We start from the raw sequence: 21978 nt of genomic DNA, 5'->3' as shown, positions 1-21978 counted from the left end.
GTTTGAGAGTTGTTTGGAAGTTTGTGCACACTCTCCAATATGTCAACTTCGCCTCTGCGCATTCCCAGCATGTTCAGTGCCTTCTCAAATGAACCTTCCCCATTTTTGGAGTCCCTGGCCTGTGACCGACCGGGGATATATAATTCTTCATGGATGCTTTGAAGATATTCCTAAAACGTTTCTGCTGTCCTCCTGGGAATCTCCTGCTGTGACTGAGTTTCTTCGGCAGTCTGGGGTCAGGCATACGAACAATGTGCCCTGTCCAGTGGAGCTGGTTTTGAGTGATTAGTACCTCGATGTTGGGCATATTGGCTGGGAGAAGATGCTGTTGTTGGACCACCTTTCTTGCCACCAGATTTGGAGCATCTTGTGATGGCACCACTGGTGGTACTTCTCCAGTGCTTTGAGGTGCTTGCTGCAGGTTGTCCAAGTCTCCGGGCATATAGCAGTATGAAATATACTCAGACGTGAAACATCAAATACAGTAAACGCTTCTACAATTTATTTTAAAAATTAAATTCTAGTGTTTCAAAATATTTTGCGAAGTAGCACTTGTTGGACATGTTTTATATTTTTTTCATTTAATAAGTTTATTTTACGATAAAAACAATACGTGGAAATAATGCTAATTTCTCATATCCAAAATTTTACAACACATTCACAGCTTTGGACCAAATGTTAACTTTACAAGCAAAAATAAAATATCAGTACACTGTCAAAGTTGTTATTTTACACACACTTGGAATTCTTTGATCAGGATCCATCAGGTACTACAGTTACTATATTTTATTCGGGATGCAGTTGCTTTCAATGTGCCAAAGGGAACCTGCCTGAACACTGGGAATTAGAGTAAAAGATAGAGCAACTCAATCAACAGGGGATACAGCTGAAACTTATTACATCAGAATATGTTGCTGTAAATTAAATCACCATTTTGTGAGGCTGCACACATAGTGAAATCCATTGAAGTTGGAATCAAGTAGTGGCTGAGAAAATTTTCCATATAAATGAGTATCTTTTACCTTGATTGCAATTAAACAGCATTGCTATACCACCACTTTAGAAATTTAGTGGAAGTCTCAATAATCCAAATTTACATAACATATTGCTAAAAGAAGCTGGAGTAGCATGGCCTAAATAAGTTTGAGTAGAATTAACAAACATGACTTTAGGCAGCAGGTTTGTAGAAGCAAAATAATAAACAAAAAAATGTAACAAATGTCTAAAATAAATATTCATGCCTCACATGCTCTAATAGTTTTAAAAATATAAGCACAAATATGATTTCCCTCTTCCCCCATCCAAAAATATAGTCTTATGTATCAATGAACGAAACTATTTTACCAGTGCTAAGCGATCACTAAATTTCCTGTGAAAAGGCAACATTTTCTACATTAGATTTATCACGTCATAATCTGCCCATCTCATTAAAACTATTTAAAACATGTTTTCTACTTATATTCCCTCAAGATTAAAAACCATATGAGGAAGAAATCAAATAAGCATTGCTCTGCATTCAGTGAAATATTGCACAAAATGACTATGTATTCAACTATCAGCATTTGTAAACAAAAGCAAATGAAAGTCACCAATGTGTTTATTGTTATTTGATTTTTTCCCTCACCCTTTTAAGAGATCTTTAAATTGCATACTTTTCAATTGTTTGAAAATGAAGCTTTCTTTCTTCCGCACACAGTTTGCAATCTCTGCCTCTATTGAAGTGCTGGAATTGTGATGAAAAGAAATTAGCATTTACACACCTATAATCACATCATTTTCTTTGTGGACTAGAGTGTTGGTTCTATACCAAATTCAAGGAAACTATCCTTTCTGGCCTTTTACAAAAAGATCAAAGCTAATGTGCTAAGCATTGATTGAAATATATATATTTCCCTAAAGCTTAATATGTTTTAAAAGTAAGGCTGATTCAAAACACAGTGGCTAATTCTTATATTGCTGCGATGATCTTAGGCTTCAATTTAATATATTTTTAATAGCTAATCAATTATGTGGGATGTAAAAATATACAGTACAACAGCTCTTACATATAATTAATTCAAGGATATGTACCCAGAAATTTGGCATTGCTCCTGCATGAATTAATGTCAGTGAGCTTATGGGGAGAGGAAGTTCAGGTAGAACCGATTTCTACCAGGCTCTCTCTCCTTTTTGGCCTTTGAGAAATTCCAAGTGGGGAGGGTACCAGCTGGTTATTCTGTCACACCCTACCCCTCTCCCTCCATCATTGTAATGTCACTGGTGGAATGCTGGGCTTGCCTAGAAAGCCTGTCAGTTCTGCCTAGCATCCAGGAAGTAGTACTGATCTATGAAGCAGGAATACTTGTTATACAAATGCTTTGTGTGGGTCCCATAGTCTCATATCCAAATGGCTGTCGATCTGAGATAGATTGATTGCTGTTTAGGAAGCAGCAGAATGAAGCAGCAGCCAGATTTTTAATGTATTCTTTGTGGGAATTAATGCAAGATTCTGTCTCCACACTAACCCTGCATCAACTGAGCAGCAAGGACAACATGCTGAAATCCCACTGGCTCTATGAGGTGAGCGTCCTAGTTGTCCCTATTGTTCGGACAGGCCTTCCTGGAATTTGGGATAGAGCAAGCAGGTGGGTAGAAACCCCATCCAAACACACTTTTGGAGGTGGAAGTCTTCTGGAATTTATAACCTCTCAGTTTCTAATGACTATCTTCATTTATTTGTGAGTTCACTTTATGGTACTCCCACTGCCCTAAATTCTTTGCTTTGAATACAAAAACTAAAACTACCTTGTTAAGTGCACAGTCCCACTTTGAAAATTCTCTTGGGGAGAGCCCTATCCATTGTAGTCATCTAGATGAAATTGTCTTTCTGTCAAAGCAGCAAGAAAGCAAAGACTCTATATACTATATAATTGTAACAGCATTCAATTAGCATACATAGCAGTCGTTATAGTTGAGTCATAAGGCTGTCTTTGAGGCAAAATTATGTAATGTTAGAAATTATAAGTTTATACCTATACTGAATTGCACATAACTAGTTTTTCCAAGTAGATAATAAGTCACCTTGGATAAAATTGAAAATGGTAGCACATCATGTTCAGGGGTTTTCACTAAGTGGGTCATCTTGATTTTCTGCCAGCCAGTCAAGAACAGCATCAGCAGGAGTTTGAGAGTAAGGCACCTCGCCATGACAGGAGTTTGTGGCCCAGGAGGGAACAGCAAGAGGAGAAAACTAAAATAACCCCCAAAAAATAGAAAATTACTTTGTATATTTCATGCTTAAATGGTGTACTTGTTCCATTACATTAGTCTTATACTTCCATCTCAGATGTGCTTTTTCCAATGTGGAAATTTCTGGTTTGAGTTATTTTCATGGGGTGGGTGAATATTAAGGACAGTTTAGATGTGTAATATTCAAGACCCAAATGGATCATCTGAAAATAGACTAAACTCTTACAGTGCCAGAGCATTAAAACCAGAGTAAACAAAGCCATACAAATTGTTAATTTGTGCAACCTACACAATATTCTGATTTCAAATCAGCTCACGAGAATGAAAGTAGTGTGAAACACGCCCTTAGAACATATGATAAATGATAAAAGAAAACACCATTTCAAACTTCCTTGGCGTCAAGTGTGGTACTGAACTGCAACTGTTGATCATTTATAATTGAACTTAGTTCCAGTTGTTACGAACCTTCTATCTCTCAAATGCAGGGCTGTATCCTTGGGTGTTATATTAATATGCAAAGTAGTGTGATGAAGCACATTCCTTATGCCCACCCAAGCATGGGTGAGAAGTTATTTTCCTACATGGCATTGGCTAATGCAACTTTCATCTTTGGAGTGCACAGGAAGGCCACAACTGTGAAATTCAGTGCAGGAAGCAGCAGATAGATGAGCCAACATGCTCTGACTAATATGGAAACACATTCGGTCACTCAGTACCGGGTTTTGCTTCCTCAGGACTATCTCCAAAAGGTCTGAAACAAAAACAGACAAGAAAGACAATAGTTATCAACATGTAAAGTGCACTGACCAATATTCTCCAGCTGTTACAACAGACATAACATTTCACAGAAATTTAAAACAAGTTCTAAGTCTTTTCACCAAAAGTTAAATTTTTTATAAACTTCAATTTCTTTTATGAAGCAGTGCGAGACAAATATAGGATCAGTGTGTAACAGAAACTCTTTGTGCGCAAAGACATAGAAATTGCAACCATCATTTGATTAATTCAGTTATAATGATGGTATCATGCACACATAAATGAACTCTGGCAATGCTCTATTTGGTGTAAGGAGTGGTTTTAAAAATGGTCCAGAATGCATACAATACTGATTATTTAATGATCATCTACAGTTAACTTAATTTTACATCTTGCCTACATTTAATTATTTTCTTCTCATGTACACTTGTCACTACTCAAATAAAAAATGTAAAAATAAGGCGCAAAAATGCTACTCTTAAATGGCTGTCAGGATTCCTGACAAATCACACTTCTATTCATAAATAATATTTTTTGTTGAATGCAAGAGCTCTGCTTGAAATAAATCTTAGTCAACCCAATATGGTCCACAATAAAAACAAAATATATCTAATTTGGCAAAAAATTGGCAATTTTACTCAAAGGTCACAGAATCCAAATAGATTGGGGGCAGGACTAAAGTATGTAAGAGGAGCAAAATGAAGGGTGGCATTCCTGGGTGACATGAAGGGCAGGAGAAAGGAGAGGAGGCGCAAGAGAGGCCAGAAGAAGAAGGGTCCATAGAAATAGCCAATACGTGCACAGAAATGTACACAAAGCGAATTCAAGTTACACAGGCCTGGCAAAAGATTACTAGAGATATACTATGGTTGGAAATGGAGGGCAGAAAGGAGACAATATCAGAGAATCTAAAGTTAATCTCTGAGGTCCAATAGTGGAAAGAAGTTGACTTTAGCTTGGGTGAAGTCAGTTTGGGGCATCAATAAACAAATGTTGAGGTTCGGAGACAGTTTTGAAGAAGAAGTGAATGAAGGAACTGTTTGAGAGTCAGAGTATTAGTAGAAGCATTGCTGGAAAACAAGGAGCTACGCAAGTGTAGAGTGTCAAACATAAGCTAATACTGGCTGATCCAGGAGTCCAGCAGAGGTGAGTACTAGCCTCAAGGTTAGTTATGCACAAGGTTAGTTAGCAGCAGGTTCAACATCATCAGCAGATGAATGAAAAACACGGAGTGAAATACAAGGACCAGGAGAAGTGAAGTCCAGGGAGCCAGGTGATGGTAAAAGGTGATCAGTACAGGTGAGATCACTGTTCTAAGGGAGCTTATGAGGTGACGAAGGGAGCAGGAGTAGAAGTTTGAATCACCAGTTTAACCCAATCTAGCAAATGCAATGGAGGAAACATTAAAGGAAGTGCTTACTGATTATTTCTTAAACTCTAGACTCTAGCAGCATATATATGCACAGCTGCTTTAATACATATTTAATTTAAAAAAAAAATATATATATATATATATACATACATACACACAACCATTACTCTTTGTTTGCAAATTTGTGCTTTATATGGGTTCTTGTGGGCTCTAGGTGTGGATGTGGAGGAGGTAGCAATTGAAAGAATTTAGTAAATTACGTAAGGCTTCTGTCAAAAGGCAGTAAATAAGGGTTTGGATTGATACCTGGAAATCAACAGTGATCCCACAGCACTCTGTAGGAAGTAACGCCTGAAGAAATGTGAGGCACAAAATGATTACATGGACGCAGCACTTTAAGAACATGAGTGATGGATATTATAGAGATCACTTATATAGATGCGTCCTGACTGATCCTTTTTATTCATTATTACTACTCAAAGAAAACTTTAAAATTATTCATGCAGATTTTCATTTTGGGTAAAATAAAAGGCAACATTTCTTGCCTTAGCAGAATCCAGGAATTATGATCAGATTTTCGGTACAATGAACATCTCCACTTAATTCATGCAAAACAGTACAATTCGTTCCCTTCCATTATTATACACAAGTTTTACTCCAGAGCTACACATGTCAAACCAATCGGTTCTTCTTCAGGATATAAAACCATTCTGGGTCAACCTCATACCAGCTAAATGCCAGGATTGAAAGCAGGTTTGCGGTATTTACAAGGGGACTTTTACCAGAGTTACTTATCATTGGAAAGATAAATATTAAAATTGGTAGATTCAAATTTTTCATGTTACATGGGATCATAATAATTTGACTCTCTGAAGCACAGGAAAACTGAATCCATTGACTTAATTGCTAAAGTGGGCAAATGAGTGTCAGCCAGCAAGTTCCAGCAAAAATATCTCCCACGAGCAGAGTAAAGACAAGCATCTCAAACTGGGGGTGCATTGCACACCAATTTTAACACCGGAGAAAAATGGCTCCTCCTAAATTAAACAAAAACAAAAATACCTGGAAAAACTCAGCAGGTCTGACAGCATCTGCGGAGAGGAATACAGTTAACGTTTTGAGTCCATATGACTCTGATGAAGACTCAGCAGGTCTGACAGTATCTGCGGAGAGGAATACAGTTGACGTTTCGAGTCCATATGACTCTTCATCAGAGTCATATGGACTCAAAACGTTAACTGTATTCCTCTCCGCAGATGCTGTCAGACCTGCTGAGTTTTTCCACGTATTTTTGTTTTTGTTTCATATTTCCAGCATCCGCAGTATGTTGCTTTTATCCTCCTAACTTAACACTGATGTGTTACGCTCAGTGGTGCTTTAGACGCCATGTGCTAGAGAATATTTCATTTTTATTGATGGTTTTTGAAGCCTTCCAAAGTAGGTTCCAGCTGATCATCAAAAAAGGAGCAACACAATGTGTGATCACTGACATTTTTACAGCTATGCCACATGAAAACAGATGTTCGAAAAGGTGCATGTACATAAAGCAGAATATATTAGTTAGCAGATATAACTCCGACATTAACTCAAGAACGGACTGCAAAAACCAGTTTAATCGTCTGGATAATGTTATCTACGCCAAATTAAGAACCAGTTCTGCAGAGGTCAAGGGTTTTGCATGCAGTGGTGTCTATTTAAACATCTTGAGATTTAATCTGATCAATTGGCCTGATAAAACACAACTCATTTTACTTATTTCTATCTCTCCAGTTCCAAAGAAGAGTCATATTGGGCTCTAAATGTTAACTCTGTTTCTCTCTCCACAGATGCTGTCAGGCCTGCTGAATTTTTCCAGCACTTTGTTTTTATTTCAGACCTCCAGCATCCACAGTATTTTGCTTTCATTTTATTCAGTGCTGCTCATTTGTTACAAAACATGGACAATGCAGGACAAAAGTCAGAACTTTAAACAGAGGGTGAAATTCAATTTCTATGGGTCTTCTATTGAATTAACTGCCCATTACACCCACTCTGAATTTCCTTTCTACTGAATAGAATCTCACCCCCATAATTTTAAACACTGAGATTGAATATTTACAACAATGGCCCAGATCTTCTGGTCAGCAGCAGAGCAGGAGTGCATGCATCTGACTACGATTTAAACTGCCCCCTTACCTTTTTCATGCTGGAGCCTTTGGACCTTGTAGTCCTTGCTTCAGCTTCAATCCAGAGGGGAACAAACTTGGGAAGACCCAGTAGCGAGCTGTAACTACAGTGAAGCCACATCCTCTTCTTCGTTCATGAGCTGAAGACAAGCCTCTTAAGGTCTGTCTTCAATTCGTTGGCTTGCAGAGTTTTAAATGTCCCATCATCCCCGACACTGCACAATGTCCCCACCAAAAATATTAACCCATCTTATGCAACCCCCATCAAACTCACTTCCCGCTGCAATTCCTGAAAATGCATGGTCCTGGGCTAGGGGGTGAGGGAAGAGGGTGAGCCTTGTTGGTATGGGGCGTGGGGGAGGATGGGGGAGGGGGGTACAGAGCCTTGTTGGAAGGAGGGGGAAGAGAGTGAGCAATGTCATGGGTGCAGGGGTGGATGAGCATTGTCAGCGGTGTAGAGGGGGGATTGTTAAGAGTGGATTGAGCATTGTTGGTGGTTGACCAGTATTTTGGTGTGGGGCAAGCATTGTTTGGTGTGCCAATGGTGGTGAGCATTTTTCGGTGTTTCGGGGGTTAGGGGTGGTGGGCAGGTGTGGTTGTTGGCTTTTTAGACCTTCCTGATACAGCACTCACTGTTAATCACTGTCCTGCAACTGAGGTTAACATCTGGAAATGGAGTGAGTAGATATCTACGTCAGTATAGGGCATCAAGGCCAAGTCTCCGACACTAAGGTCAGTGTCAGAGATATTCTCAGAGGGCCCAAGGCAGCACAATTCTACAATCAGGAGTTTAAAGTTTCCGGGTAAATACCATGCATGGATGCAGGCCAGGGCCCCAAAGTGCAAAGCGGTGAATCTCTCAACATTCACTGCTGCTGCCATGGGAGGAATCTGCCCAATGATTTTTTTTAAAAATTGTTAAACAGTTACCTATTTTAAGAAACAGGTTTTAATAATTTTCCTACATTGTCTAAATTCTAGCCTTAAATGAAACAGATGCAGGGGGATTGATGTAGGCTAATTTAGTAGAAGCTCTAGTTGAAACTTACCGATGTATTTGCAAAGGCCAAGGAGTCTGCGAAGGCGTTGGCAATGCAGTTGAAGGACTCATCAACATAGCACTGTATATGTTGGAGGCAACCACTAGGATGCATAATAAGATGGGTCCAATGATCGCACCTTCTAGTCCAAGGTAATAAGCTCCTCCAGCTACAGCCAAACCAGTGAGATACGGGTGACCGCCCCTGTAAAAATAACAAAAACTGCCTTAGGATATTAAATTATACCATTTAGTTCTCATTTTTTGCCAATGCCAATAAAAGCATTATTTTAGTTGGTTAAGAATTTGGGACGGTGTTTAATTACTTCTTGGGCTATTTTTAAAGACCGCAGCATCTGTTCAGAACAATACACTTGCATTACGGGGGGAGCAGTTTCGACTTAAGGGACACCACCCCATGATTGGCCAAGGGCAGCCCCCGAAGAGAGACCCCCCCTTCCTTCCCGCCTTTTAAACATTTAAGTTTGAAAAACAGGCTTCCCACGCCAAACGCTTTTATGATGTGGGCAGCGTTTTATCAAGGTCAACTGGCTTCAAAACAAGCCGAACTGACTCTTAATTATTCATTTAAGCATGGGAGGAGAGCTTGGAGGTGGACAGGAAGGCGGTGGGATGGGCATCCTCCCCACCCACAAACACGCCTCTGGGGGGCACGGAAAATTCAGCCCATAGAGTCTACAGCACAGAAATGGACCTTACAGCCCAACTGGCCTATGCTGGCATTTACGCTCCATAAAAACCTCCTCCCTTCCCTCTTCATCCAACCCTATCAGCATACTATTCTATTTTTATCTCCCTCATGTTATCTATTCCCTCTCAAATGCATTTATTTGCCACAACTGCTTGTGGTACTACGTTCCACATTCTTGGCACTCTTTGGTAAAAAGTTTCTCCTGAATTTATCGGTATTTAATTTATATTTATGGGCACTAGGTTTTGAATCCCTTACAAGTGGAAAGATCTTCTCCAGGTCTAAAAGACTTAGTGCCTTTTGATTAGGCCTGCCATAGTCTCCAGTTCTTCCTCATTTGGCAATTAAACATCCATTCTGCAACTTTATTCATGTTGTCTTATACTTCGTCATAATCTTCCCAATTTGAAGTCATCTGCAAATTTAGAAATTGTATTAGCCCCAAAGACTCTACAGACAAGCTAGGTTCAGGGGAGTGCGGACGGCTTTATTCAAAAGAATAAACCAAATGTGGGAGGACATAAGCTTTGAAATTGTTGTAGATCAGAAGAATCTAAGCTGCTCAGACAAAAATGTGCTGCAATATATTTTGCTGGAGAATTATTAGCACAAGGTGCTATAATATTTCGTGAACCAAAGTAGCCATTTAGTCAATCTTTCTTAGAAACTTGCATTCTCCCATTCACAGTACCAATCTCTGGGACACAGCTGACAATCACTCAAGATAATTTCCCTCCTACTGTACTTTATATTATGGTCACAAAAAAAATTTAAGCAAAAAGACGAACAATGTTGCAGTACCATATAATAGGAAAAGGTGCATATGCTTGCAGACTGGGTGTACTCAGAGGCATAGTGTGGTTTCCATGCTGGCAGGTCTTCTCCATACATCAGCTACAAGAGAAGTATAGGGAACAAGGCATACCCTTTACCTTACTTTTATAGATCTCACCAAAGACATCCAACAACGTCAGCAGAGCGCGACAAGATTTTGGGAAAAACTGGCCGAGCTGCTCCCTCAGTCTCACCCACTCCTTCCGTGACAACATGCATTGCACAGTACAGTTTGATGGCTCCACTTCTGACAATTTCAGAGTGAAGACTGAAGTGAAACAAAACGGTGTCCTAGCCCCCACTCTGTTTGGTATCTTCTTCATGCTCCTGGCTTTCGCCTTTCCTGCAGATATGGAAGGAGTCTACTTGCACACTAGATCAGACGGAAAGTTCTACAATCTATCAAGACTGAAAGTGAAAACAAAAATACATCGCGTCCTGATCAGGGAATTCCTCTATGCTAACGATGCTGTGCTAGTCACCCACACAGAAACTCAGCCTCAAAGACTCACGGACTGTCTCTCCCTTGCCTGTAACTTTAGGCAAGAAAACCATGGTCATGGGACAAGGTTTTGCATCTCCACCCCTGATCACAATAAATAATACCCTGCTGGAAGTGGTTAGCAAATTCTGCTATTTTGGGTCCACAGTGACAACCTGTCCCTTGATGCAGAGCTATAGGGAAAGCAGCTACCACCTTTGACGAACTCGTAAAATGTGCATGGGATAACAGCAAGCTGACCCTTAGGATGATGCTGATAGTTTGTAGGGCCTGTGTTCTCAGTAACTTGCTGTATGGCTGTGGGTGACTTACAGCTACAAAGAAGTTCAATAATTTCCATCTTTGCTGCCTGCAGCTCATAACAGATATACCCTGGCAGGAAAAATCCTGAGTGTGGCAGTCCTCTCAAAAGGCACACCTCCCATGTGTGTTGGCACCAATCAAAGAGGCGACTTCCGTTGATCGGGCACATCCACAGGTTGGAAGATGGTTGTGCACCCAAGGATCTTCTGTATGGTGAGATAGTTGTAGCTAGACAACCAGAGTGGTGCACAAAGCTCTGCTTCAAGGATTCTTGCAAGCATAACATGAAGGCCCTAAACATCAATTATCGCTGGTGAAAGAGGGAAATAGCAACACTTCCGGTGGGCTGGCTTGCACCACCATGATGACCAGTGGCTACTGTAGTTTCGCAATAGGTGCCAATGCCAGCAACAACCTTCAACATGATTTGATACCTTCATGTGCAGAGCTTGTGGCAGAACCTGCCTCTCAAGGATTAGAAACTAAGATAAAAGCAAAATGCCGCGGATGCTGGAAATCTGAAAGAGAAACAGAAAATGCTGGAAAAGCTCAGCGGGTCTGACAGCATCTGTGGGGAGAAAAACAGAGTTGACATTTTGAGTCTGTTTGACCCTTCTTCACTGACCCTTTGCTCTGAAGAAGGGTCATACGGGCTCGAAACGTCAGCTGTTTTTCTCTCCACAGATGCTGTCAGACCTGAGTTTTTCCAGCATTTTCTGTTTTACTCTCAAGGATTAGCCTTCGCAGCCATCAAAGGTGCAAAAAGTGAAGAGCCCCCACCTAAATAGAATGTTTGCTGCTGACCATCATCTCTCGTAGATGGAATTATGTCAAGCCAACACCATATAACAAAGGTGTCAACTAAGTAGCTCCTTCTGTCCTGTTTAACAGTATTGCTACTCAGATGCAAACTGAATGCAGCTGAGGAAACTGAGTGCAGACTTGGAGGTTGGTGAGCGGGGAAGTTTAAAGTGTTAATTTTGTTCTTAAATTTTGCTCTTAAAATCTAATCTAGTCTGTAATTATCAGTAACTGGAAAGTACTGTGTAAACAGGCTAAGTTCCTTTTCTTCTTGCAGCTTAAACAGAGTAAACTCACTCTCTTGCTGTGAGAGCTGAGTAGTTAATTAGCTAACTGGCTGAATCTAGTTACTCTAGCCCCAGTTCAGTCGGCTATAAATACACGCCTCTACACTCTTTCGAGTTATCAACAGCCACAGATTGCAACTCTTTGAGTACAATCACAGTTCTTGGTTTTCCGGGAGTGAGACATGAACCCACAACCCTCTGATTCAAAGGCGAGGGTGCTATGGACTGAGGAAACTGAGGTTGATGAGCAGGGCAGGTTGGTGAAGGGGGGGTGGGGGAGCGGAAAGGGGGAGGCGGGAAGGGGAAGGGGGGGGCGGGAAGGGGAAGAGAGGGGAAGGGGGTGTTCGTTTCCCTTTTCTATCTTTCTCACCCTGTAGGAATTAGTTTTTACTCTAGTACAGGGAAAGGAGCTAGCTGTTTGGTGAGTATCTGATAAATGGTTAAGACCTATTCCATCCCTAAAGTTTAAAGGAGTACACAAATTGGTGGTAAAGTTAATAAAATATTTTAAAAAGCAACACAAATAAATGAATAATATAATTAAGTAATTATTTAAAACAATTAAGGATGGCAAAACAGGAGATGTATCATGGCTAAGCACATGGCTCAAACACTGGTGTGGGAGAAGTGGGTTCCAGTTTGTGGGGCACTGGCACCAGTACTGGGGAAAGGGGGCCTGTACCATTGGGACAGTCTACACCTGAAATGCGCTGGGACTGGTGTTATTGCAAATTGTATTAACTAGGGAAGTAGAGAGGGTTTTAAACTAAATAGTGGGGGCAAGGGATCAAACGCGGAAACATGTGGTATTTCAAAGAGTAAAGACAAAGTAAGAGAGAAAAGTAGTAATATAGGGAATGAGAGTAGGAGAATGGCAGGAGGGGGCAGAGAGAAAAAACCCAAGACTGCACTAAGAATCAAGACTAGATGTTACAAAGATAACAAAAAAACAAAAGGGGCTCTGTATCTGAATGTGCATAGTGTGCATAACAAAGTAAACAAATTAATAGCGCACACTGAAATAAATAAATATGATCTGATAGCCATTACGGAGATGTGGCTGCAGGATGAGAAGGATTGGGTCCTGAATTGAGGGGTATATGACGTTCAAGAAGAATAGATTTGTGCAATAGTTAAGAGATATCCTTGGTTCAGGAGATCAGGATATAGAATCTGTTTGTGTGGAGATGAGGAATTGTAGGGGAAAGAAGTCACTAGTGGGAGCGGTCTAGAGGCTCCCTAATAGTAACCATAACGTAGGACTAAGTATACAAGAAGAAATATTGGGTGCTTGTGACAATAATCATGGGTGACTTTAATCTACACATAAACTGGAAAAATCATATTGGCAGTAGTAGCTTGGATGAGGAGTTCATAGAACACTTTCGAGATAGTTTCCTAGAGCAGCACGTTCTGGAACAAACCAGAAAGCTGGTTATATTAGACTTGGCGTTGCGTAATATGACAGGATTAATTAACAACCTCAAGGTAAAGGTACATCTAGGTAGCAGCGACCACAATATGATTGGATTTTACATCCAGTTTGAAAGGGAGAAGAATGAGTATAAGACTAGTATTTTAAACTTAAATAAGGGAAACTATGTGGACATGAAAGCTGAGCAAGCTGAAGTGAACTGCGATACTAACCTAGGGGATAGATCAATAGGGAAAGACATTTAAGGGGATATTTCAGAGTATTCAGAAAAAGTACATCCCTACAATAAGGGAAAATTCTAAAGGGAGGACACACTGTCCATGGTTAACTAAAGAAGTCAGGGAGACCATCGAACTTAAGGAAAAAGCATATAACTGCGCAAGGATGAGTGGCAGGTCAGATGTTTGGTCAGCATATATGACTAAAAGGTTAATTAAGAGAAATAAATTAGAGTATGAGAGGAAGCTAGCTAGAAATGTAAAAACTGATAGCAAGAGTTTCTACAGGTATTTAAACAGGAAAAGTGTAGATAAAATAAGTGTTGGTGCTCTAGAGAGGATGGGGAGTTAATAGTAGATAATAGGGAAATGGCAGATGACATAAACAATTATTTGCTTCTGTATTCACTATAGAGGATACAAAAAACATTCCAGTAATAGCTGCAAATCAGGAGGTGGAGGAGAGAGAGGAACTTGGTGAAATTACAATCACTAGGGAAGCGGTACTGAGCAAACCGAGGTTGCTGTGGGCCGACAAGTCTCTGGGTCCAGGTGGAATTCATCCTAGGGTCTTAAAAGAGATGGCTAATGAGGTAGATGATGTGTTGGTACTAATTTTCCAAAATTTGCTAGATTCTGGAAAGATTCCATCAGACTGGAAAGTAGCAAATATAACCCTTCTATTCAAGAAGAGAGGCAGGCAGAAAACAGGAAACTATACACCAGTTAGTTTGACGTCTGTCATGGGCAAGGTGTTAGAGTCGACCATGAAGTAGGTTATAGCTGCACACTTAGAAAAACACAAGGTAATTGGGAAGAGTCAACATGGTTTTGTGAAAGGGAAATCATGGTTAATCAACTTATTAGAGTTCTTTGAAGGAGTAACATGTGCTGGATAAAAGGGAGCCTGTAGATTTACTATACTTGGAATATCAAAGGTTATTGAAGAAAACAAAAGCTCATGGTATAGGGGTAACATATTAACATGGATAGAAGATTGGCTGGCTGGCAGAAATTAGAGTATGCATCTTTGTCTGATTGGCAAGATGTGACGAGTGGAGTCCCACAGGGGTCTGTACTGGGGCCTCAACCTTTTACAATTTTCATCAATGACTTAGATAAGGGGAGCGAAGGTATGGTAGCTAAATTTGCAGATGACACAAAGGTAGGTAGGAAAGTTTGTTGTAAAGAAGGCATAAGGAGTTTGCAGGTGGATATAGATAACTTGAGTGGGCAAAAATCTGTCAGATGGAGCCAGATGTGGGAAAATGTGAAGTTGTTCACTTTTGGGCAGGAAGAATGAAAAAGCAGAGTATTATTTAAACGGAGAAGGACTGCAGAATTCTGAGGTGCAGATGGACCTAGGTGTTCTACAGCATGTAATCAAGGCGGCTAATGGCATGCTACCTTTATTATGAGAGGAATTGAACATAAAAGGAAGGATCTTATGCTTCAGTTATACAGGGCATTGGTGAGACCACATCTCGAATACCGTAAGCAGCTTTGGTCTCCTTATTAAAGAAAGGATGTAAATGTGCTGGAGGTGGTTAAGAGGAGGTTTACTACATTGATACCTGGAATGAGAAGGTTGTCTTATGAAGATAGGTTGGACAGGCTGAACTTGTTTCACTGGAGTTTAGAAGAGTGAGAGGTGACATGATTGAAGTATATAAGATCCTGATAAAAACAAAAAACTACTGCGGTTGCTGGAAATCCAAAACAAAAACAAAATTACCTGGAAAAACTCAGCAGGTCTGGTAGCATCAGCGGAGAAGAAAAGAGTTGACGTTTCAAGTCCTCACGACCCTTCAGCAGAACTGAGTGAAGTTAGGAGAGGGGTGAAATATAAGCTGGTTTAAGGTCAGTGGGGGGAGAGAAGTTGGGGGGTGGGTGGGGTTGTAGGGACAAGCAGGCAGTGATACAGATGATCAAAAGATGTTACAGACAAAGGAACAGGGAGGTGTTAAAGGTGGTGATATTATCTAAGAGAATGTGTTGCATTTTCTGCGTGGGCATGGGGAGGTGCCATAGGTGGTGGTTGAGAACACCCTGGTCCACTCCTCCATCACCCCCTACTCCTCAACCCCCACCTATGGCACCTCCCCATGCCCACGCAGAAGATGCAACACCTGCCCCTTCATTTCCTCTCTCCTCACCGTCCAAGGGCCCAAACACTCCTTTCAAGTGAAGCAGCATTTCACTTGCATTTCCTCTAACTTAGTATACTGCATTCGTTGCTCCCAATGCGGTCTCCTCTACATTGGAGAGACCAAACGCAAACTGGGCGACCGCTTTGCAGAACACCTGCGGTCTGTCCGCAAGAAAGACCCAAACCTCCCTGTCGCTTGCCATTTTAACACTCCACCCTGCTCTCTTGCCCACATGTCTGTCCTTGGCTTGCTGCATTGTTCCAGTGAAGCCCAACGCAAACTGGAGGAACAGCACCTCATCTTCCGACTAGGCACTTTACAGCCTTCCGGGCTGAATATTGAATTCAACAACTTTAGATCTTAAACTCCCTCCCCCATCCCCATTTCCGTTTCTTCCCCCTCCCTTTTGTTTTTTCTAATAATTTATATAGATTTTTCTTTTCCCATCTATTTCCATTATTTTTAAATCTATAACTATAATACCGTCAGTCTTTCCACCCCACCCCCGCTAGAGCTGTACTTTGAGTGTCCTGCCATCCATCCTTAATTAGCACATTCTCTTAGGTAATATCACCACCTTTAACACCTCCCTGTTCCTTTGTCTGTAACATCTTTTGATCATCTGTACCACTGCTTGCTTGTCCCTATAACCCCACCCACCCCCCAACTTCTCTCCCCCCCCGCCCCCGACCTTAAACCAGCTTATATTTCACCCCTCTCCTAACTTCACTCAGTTCTGCTGAAGGGTCGTGAGGACTCAAAACGTCAACTCTTTTCTTCTCCGCTGATGCTGCCAGACCTGCTGAGTTTTTCCAGGTAATTTTGTTTTTGTTTTATATAAGATCCTGAATGGTCTTGACAAGGTGGACGCGGAAAGGATGTTTCTTCCTGTGGGTGAGGCCAGAACTAGGGGGCACTGTTTTAAAATTGGAGGTCGCCCTTATAGACCAGGGATGAAGAGAATTTGTTTCCCTTAGAGGGTTGTGCGACTTTGAAACACTCTGCCTCAGAAGTGGGGTCATTGCATATTTTTAAGGCAGAAGTAGATAGATTCTTGTTAGGCAAGGGAATCAAAGGTTATCAGGGGTAGATGGAAACATAGAACTCGAAACACAAACAAATCAGCCATGATCTTATTAAATGGCAGAGCAGGCTCGAGGGGCCGAATTTCGTATGTTCGTATTTCATATGTTAACTATTGTGTAAATTTACATATTACCTCTAAACTTTATTCAATTCGGTTCAAAAGCCTACCTGTACATCTTATTCCTAAACAAATGCCAATGTTCCCTTCTTTTTCTTTTCATTATTTTAAGACACTTTGCTTTCTTTCAAATCGTCTCAGCAATATATTCAAATGTTGGTCTAGTTGGAATCCAAACCTGGGCAACATTAGATCAATTTCTAAGAGGATACTTTCAAAGCCGCCTACAGCACTGTATGATGACACAATACATCCTCTATGGGTCTTTCATATTCATATTGTTGTGTAGGGGGAGAGGTGGTGGAATAACATTTCCCCTTCTCCCTCAACTCTCGGGTGTTTGGAACAAGGCACATATTCTTAGAGGGTGTTTTTAAAACCCTTTTGGGTGTTTCGACTTTTAATAATAGACACAAAGGCGACTTTCTAGTCAAGTTTAAATCAAAAGAAAAAAATAAACGCTTATTCACAAACAGCCGGAATGTAAATGCAATGAAACCAGTCACTCCCTCAAGCACAGAGACACAGACACACATAACAAAAGATAGATTCTAGAGACAAAGCATGCATTTAGGTTACTAACAGAATAACAAGAAGCAAAATCACATGTTTAAATTAGTCTTTTAAGATGCAGGCATTGTAGACCTGATGGATTCTCTCTCAAGGCTTTTTGAAGATATAAATGGAGGTTGAAAATTTCTAGGTTCCACATGGAGGTGTGGCTGAGTTTCTGTAGAGATGAATTTTTGCAGATGAAGACAAATTAACCCCTCACTAGCTTGACTGGTTGTATTTAGGCAGTGCTCCTTTCTTCTTGCTGGAGGGTGATCCCCTTGTGTCCTGTTGGTTTCCATAAGATGGAGAAGTAGGCCACTTGGCTCATCGAGTCTGCTCTGCCATTCAATGAGATCATGGCTGATCTGATATCCTCAACTCCACTTTCCTACCTTTTCCTCATAACCTTGATTCCCTTACTGATTAAAAATCTGTCTATCTCAGCCTTGAATATACTTAGCGACCCAGCCTCTACAGCCCTCTGCCGTAAAGAATTCCACAGATCGACTACCCTCAGAAGAAATTCCTCCTCATCTCTGTTTTAAATGGGCGCCCTCTTACTCAAATTATGCCCTTTGGTCCTAGACCCTCCCACAAGGGGAAACAACCTCTCAGCATCTATCCTGTCAAGCCCCCTAAGAATCTTATATGTTTCAATAAGGTTGCCTCTCATTCTTCTTAACTCCAATGAGTACAGACCCAGCCTACTCAACTTCTATTATGAAAATTCCTCCATCCCTGGGATCAACCTAATGAACTTTCTCTGGACTGTATCCAATGCCAGTATATCTTTCCTTAGATAAGGGGACCAAAACTGTTCACAGTATTCTAGATGTGGTCTAATTAGTGCCTTGTATAGTTTCAGCAAGACTTCCCTATTTTTATACTCTATTCTCTTTGAAATAAAGGCCAACATTCCATTTACCTTACCTATTACCTGCTGAACTTATACGTTAGCTTTTTGGGATTCATGCACGAGGAGCCCCAAATCTCTCTGTGCTGCAGCTTTCTTCAGTCTTTCTCCATTTAAATAATATTCAGCTCCTCTATTCTTCCTGCCAAAGTGTATAACCTCACACTTTCCCACATTATATTCCATCTGCCACATTTTGGCCCATTCATTTAACCTGTCTATATCCCTCTGTAGACTCCTGTGTCATCCTCACCACTTGCCTTCTCACCTATTTTTGTGTCATCTGCAAACTTGGCGATAGTACATTCATTTCCCTCATCCAAGTCATTAATATATATTGTAAATAATTGTGGCCTCAGCACTGATCCCTGCAGCACTCCACTAGTTACAGGTTGCCATCCTGAAAATGCCCCCCGTATCCCAACTCTCTGTCGCCTATTCATTAGCCAGTCCTCTATCCACGCTAATATACTACCCCCAACACCATGGGCTCTTATCTTAAGTAGCCTTACGTGTGGTACCTTATCGAACGCCTTTTGGAAATCCAAATATATTACACCTACTGGTTACCCTTTACCTATCCTGCTTGTTACCTCCTCAAATAATTCTAATAAATTTGTCAGGCATAATTTCCCCTTCATGAAGCCACACTGACTGCTTGATTAGGTTATGTATTTCTAAATGCTCTGCTATTACATCCTTTATAATAGATTCCAACATTTTCCCAAAGATAGATGTTAAGCTAACTGGCCTATAGTTACCTGTTTTTTGTGTCTCTCCCTTTTTGAATAAGGGTGTTACGTTGGCAGTTTTCCAATCCTCTGGGACTTTTCCAGAATCTAAGGACTCTTGGATTACTGCCAGTGAACCCACTATCTCTGCAGTTATTTCCTTTAATATCCTAGGATGCAACCCATCAGGTCCAGATGACTTATCGGCCTTTAATCCCATTAGTTTCCCTAGTACTTTTTATCTAGCGATAGTTATTGTATTAATTTCTTCCCCCTCTTTTTCCATGATTATTTAGTATTTTTGGTATGCTATTAGTGTCTTCTACCGTGATGCAAGGTATGTATTCAACCCCTCTGCCATTTCCCTGGTTCCCCATTATTATTTCCCCAGCCTTATTTTCTAAGGGGCCTATATTGGCTTTGGCCTCGCTCTTCCTTTTTATATATTTAAAAAAGCTCTTACTGTCCGTTTTATATTATTTGCTAGTTTACCCTCAAAGTTTATTTTCTCCCTCTTTTTTTTTTGGTCATTTTCTGTTGGTTTTTAAAACTTTCCCGATCCTCTGGCTTACCACTAATCTTTGCCATTGTATGTCTTTTCTTTCACTATGATACAATCCTTAACTTCTTTGGTTAACCATGGTTAGTTTATCCCCCTCCAGATTGACTTGGCCCTGGCTGGGCCTTGAAATAAGAAGTTATCTGAAGTCAGTTTCGATCATGTGACCACATGATCATTACTTCCACTATCCACACAAATGATTTGAAGTTAGAATCCATTGCTACACAATGGGGAATGAATGGTGGCCGTTCCCACCTGCTTGTGACAAACTCTGAGTTTCGAGTTCACAGATACTGAGTCTGGGGGATAAAATTGTCTGAGTATGTAATGTACAGCAACTCAAATCCAATGGGGCTGTAAAATCCATAAGTTGTCTCATATTTTGAATGTCCATTCAAGGGAGACTCCTCCACCTGTGGACATTTGCATTTTAATGATTTACCAGAAGCAGGTGCAGACAGGAGTTAACCCTCGTCCATCTAGAAACCACAAAGTAGTCACTTGACTTTCTGGCAGCCATTTTGGGAGAGCAGAGTGTCTATTATTCTATGTCTTCCTTTTCTTTTTAAAAATGCAGAGTCCACATTGAATGGAGTTTGTATCTTGAAAGTTATGAATTTGACATGCCCTCGCTGGGCATGACCTTTCACATTTCTGATAATCACACCTAATAATTCCACACTGTTTAAACTTTTACATGAATTTTAACTTTAAACTAAATTAATATTACTGGTAAAATCATTTTATAAAAGTTCAGTACTAGCATACAAACACCAACTTATTGGATGCAACACAGGGTTTTCAGACACAACTCAAATGACAGCATTGCATTCCAAAGACCAAACTATGTTAGTTACAGATTGAATCATATCTTTCATTATCAGAGCTATTAATTTATCACCTAAAAGAGGCAGAAGCAACTAAAGAAAACACTGCTTCAGATACATTTGCACCATGACTATTTTATGTGACTAGAGCATGTATTTCCCAAGTCTGTTCTGAAAGTAGTTTTGATTTACTCCTCTTATCCAATTTCTGACCAAATTCCATAGAATTGACAGTTATCTCAACGTCTCTTTGAACAGCTTAAAGTTAGGGAGAATAAGAACATGGTATATGCATATATCATGAAAAGAATATCATATCTGCAAAACAATTAACATGAAGGCAGTTTTAGGAGCGACATTTAGATTAGAAAATAACAAACTGTAAACTGATAATGAACCATATGTAGCACTAGTTTATTCCAGAGTGACAAGCTTCAAAATGGGATATATTAAACCACACAAGTTCAAGGCCAAAGATAAATATTTTTACAGCTCTATAAGTAATATGGAATTGTGCCCAAAGGCACAATAGAACATAATCACAACATTCCAAAGAAGGCAGTTCAACATCAAGCTAAAAATTACAAATCATTTGACCCAACATCTGTAATAAAAGAAATGCTTACAAGCAATATATGAATGTTCATCAAATAAGATAAGACTGTAAGGGTAGTCTGTAAGGATTTAGAAGTAATAAATCTTGCAGCAGTAACAAGTTAGCTACCACTAGGGTACTTAATGTATTGGTTTTGGACTAATAATCCATAGGCCTGGACTAATAATCCAGAAAACAAGAATTTAAATTCCACAATGGGAACTTGAGAGTTTTCGTTCAGTTGAAAAAATTCATTGAATGTTGTAAAAAGTCAACTGCTTCAGCAATGACCTTTAGGGAAGGAACTCTGCCATGCTTACCTGGTCTGCTCTAAATGTGATGCCAATCGCACATTTATGTGGTTAATTCTTAACCAGTAGACCACTCCACAGCAATTCAGCTAGGCAGCCCACCAACACCACCTCAGGGCAACTAAGGATGTGCAATAAAAATGACAGCCTTGCTGAAGGTGCCCATATCCCAAGATAAATAGAAAACATTAGGGCTACCCAATGGATGCAATTAAGATTTTTCAGAAGCTGTATAATAAAGCTTCACTCACAAGATTTCAAAAATGGTGTTAATTATTTATTGCTCATTGTACTGACAGTATCCAGCCAGAATTGAAAACTGCCTTAGATATAGAAATCAGGGGGATCCTGTCGGGGGTGGGGGGGGACGGTTGGGTTGGGCGGGAGTGGGTGCAGGCGGGCACATAGCCGATCACCGCCTGCAATCAACTGCGCGCCGCCATTTTACGCGAGCAGGCCAATTAAGGCCCGCCCAGCG

At 40.5% G+C, this 21978-nt stretch overlaps 1 protein-coding gene across 3 annotated transcripts in view; it reads right to left on the bottom strand.

The window, feature by feature from the left end:
- Positions 1–560: 560 nt before the first annotated feature.
- Positions 561–21978, bottom strand: part of tmem245 (transmembrane protein 245) — a 209956-nt gene continuing 188538 nt past the window's right edge. For 2 of the 3 annotated variants that reach the window (XM_078538661.1, XM_078538662.1), the window contains 2 exons: positions 8571–8765; positions 561–3979 (listed from right to left, as the gene is read on the bottom strand). In XM_078538661.1, the coding sequence (XP_078394787.1) occupies positions 3934–3979; positions 8571–8765 (241 nt within the window). In that variant the 3' untranslated portion in view covers positions 561–3933. Of the gene's footprint in view, positions 3980–8570; positions 8766–10073; positions 10167–21978 lie in introns of those variants that run through there. The other variant, XR_013576178.1, reaches the window with a different exon arrangement.

This window comes from Cetorhinus maximus, chromosome 3 (genome assembly GCF_964194155.1).
Source record: "Cetorhinus maximus chromosome 3, sCetMax3.hap1.1, whole genome shotgun sequence".
Lineage (NCBI taxonomy): Eukaryota > Metazoa > Chordata > Chondrichthyes > Lamniformes > Cetorhinidae > Cetorhinus > Cetorhinus maximus.
Note: the sequence above shows the minus strand (reverse complement) of the source record. Positions and strands in the feature narration are given on the sequence as shown.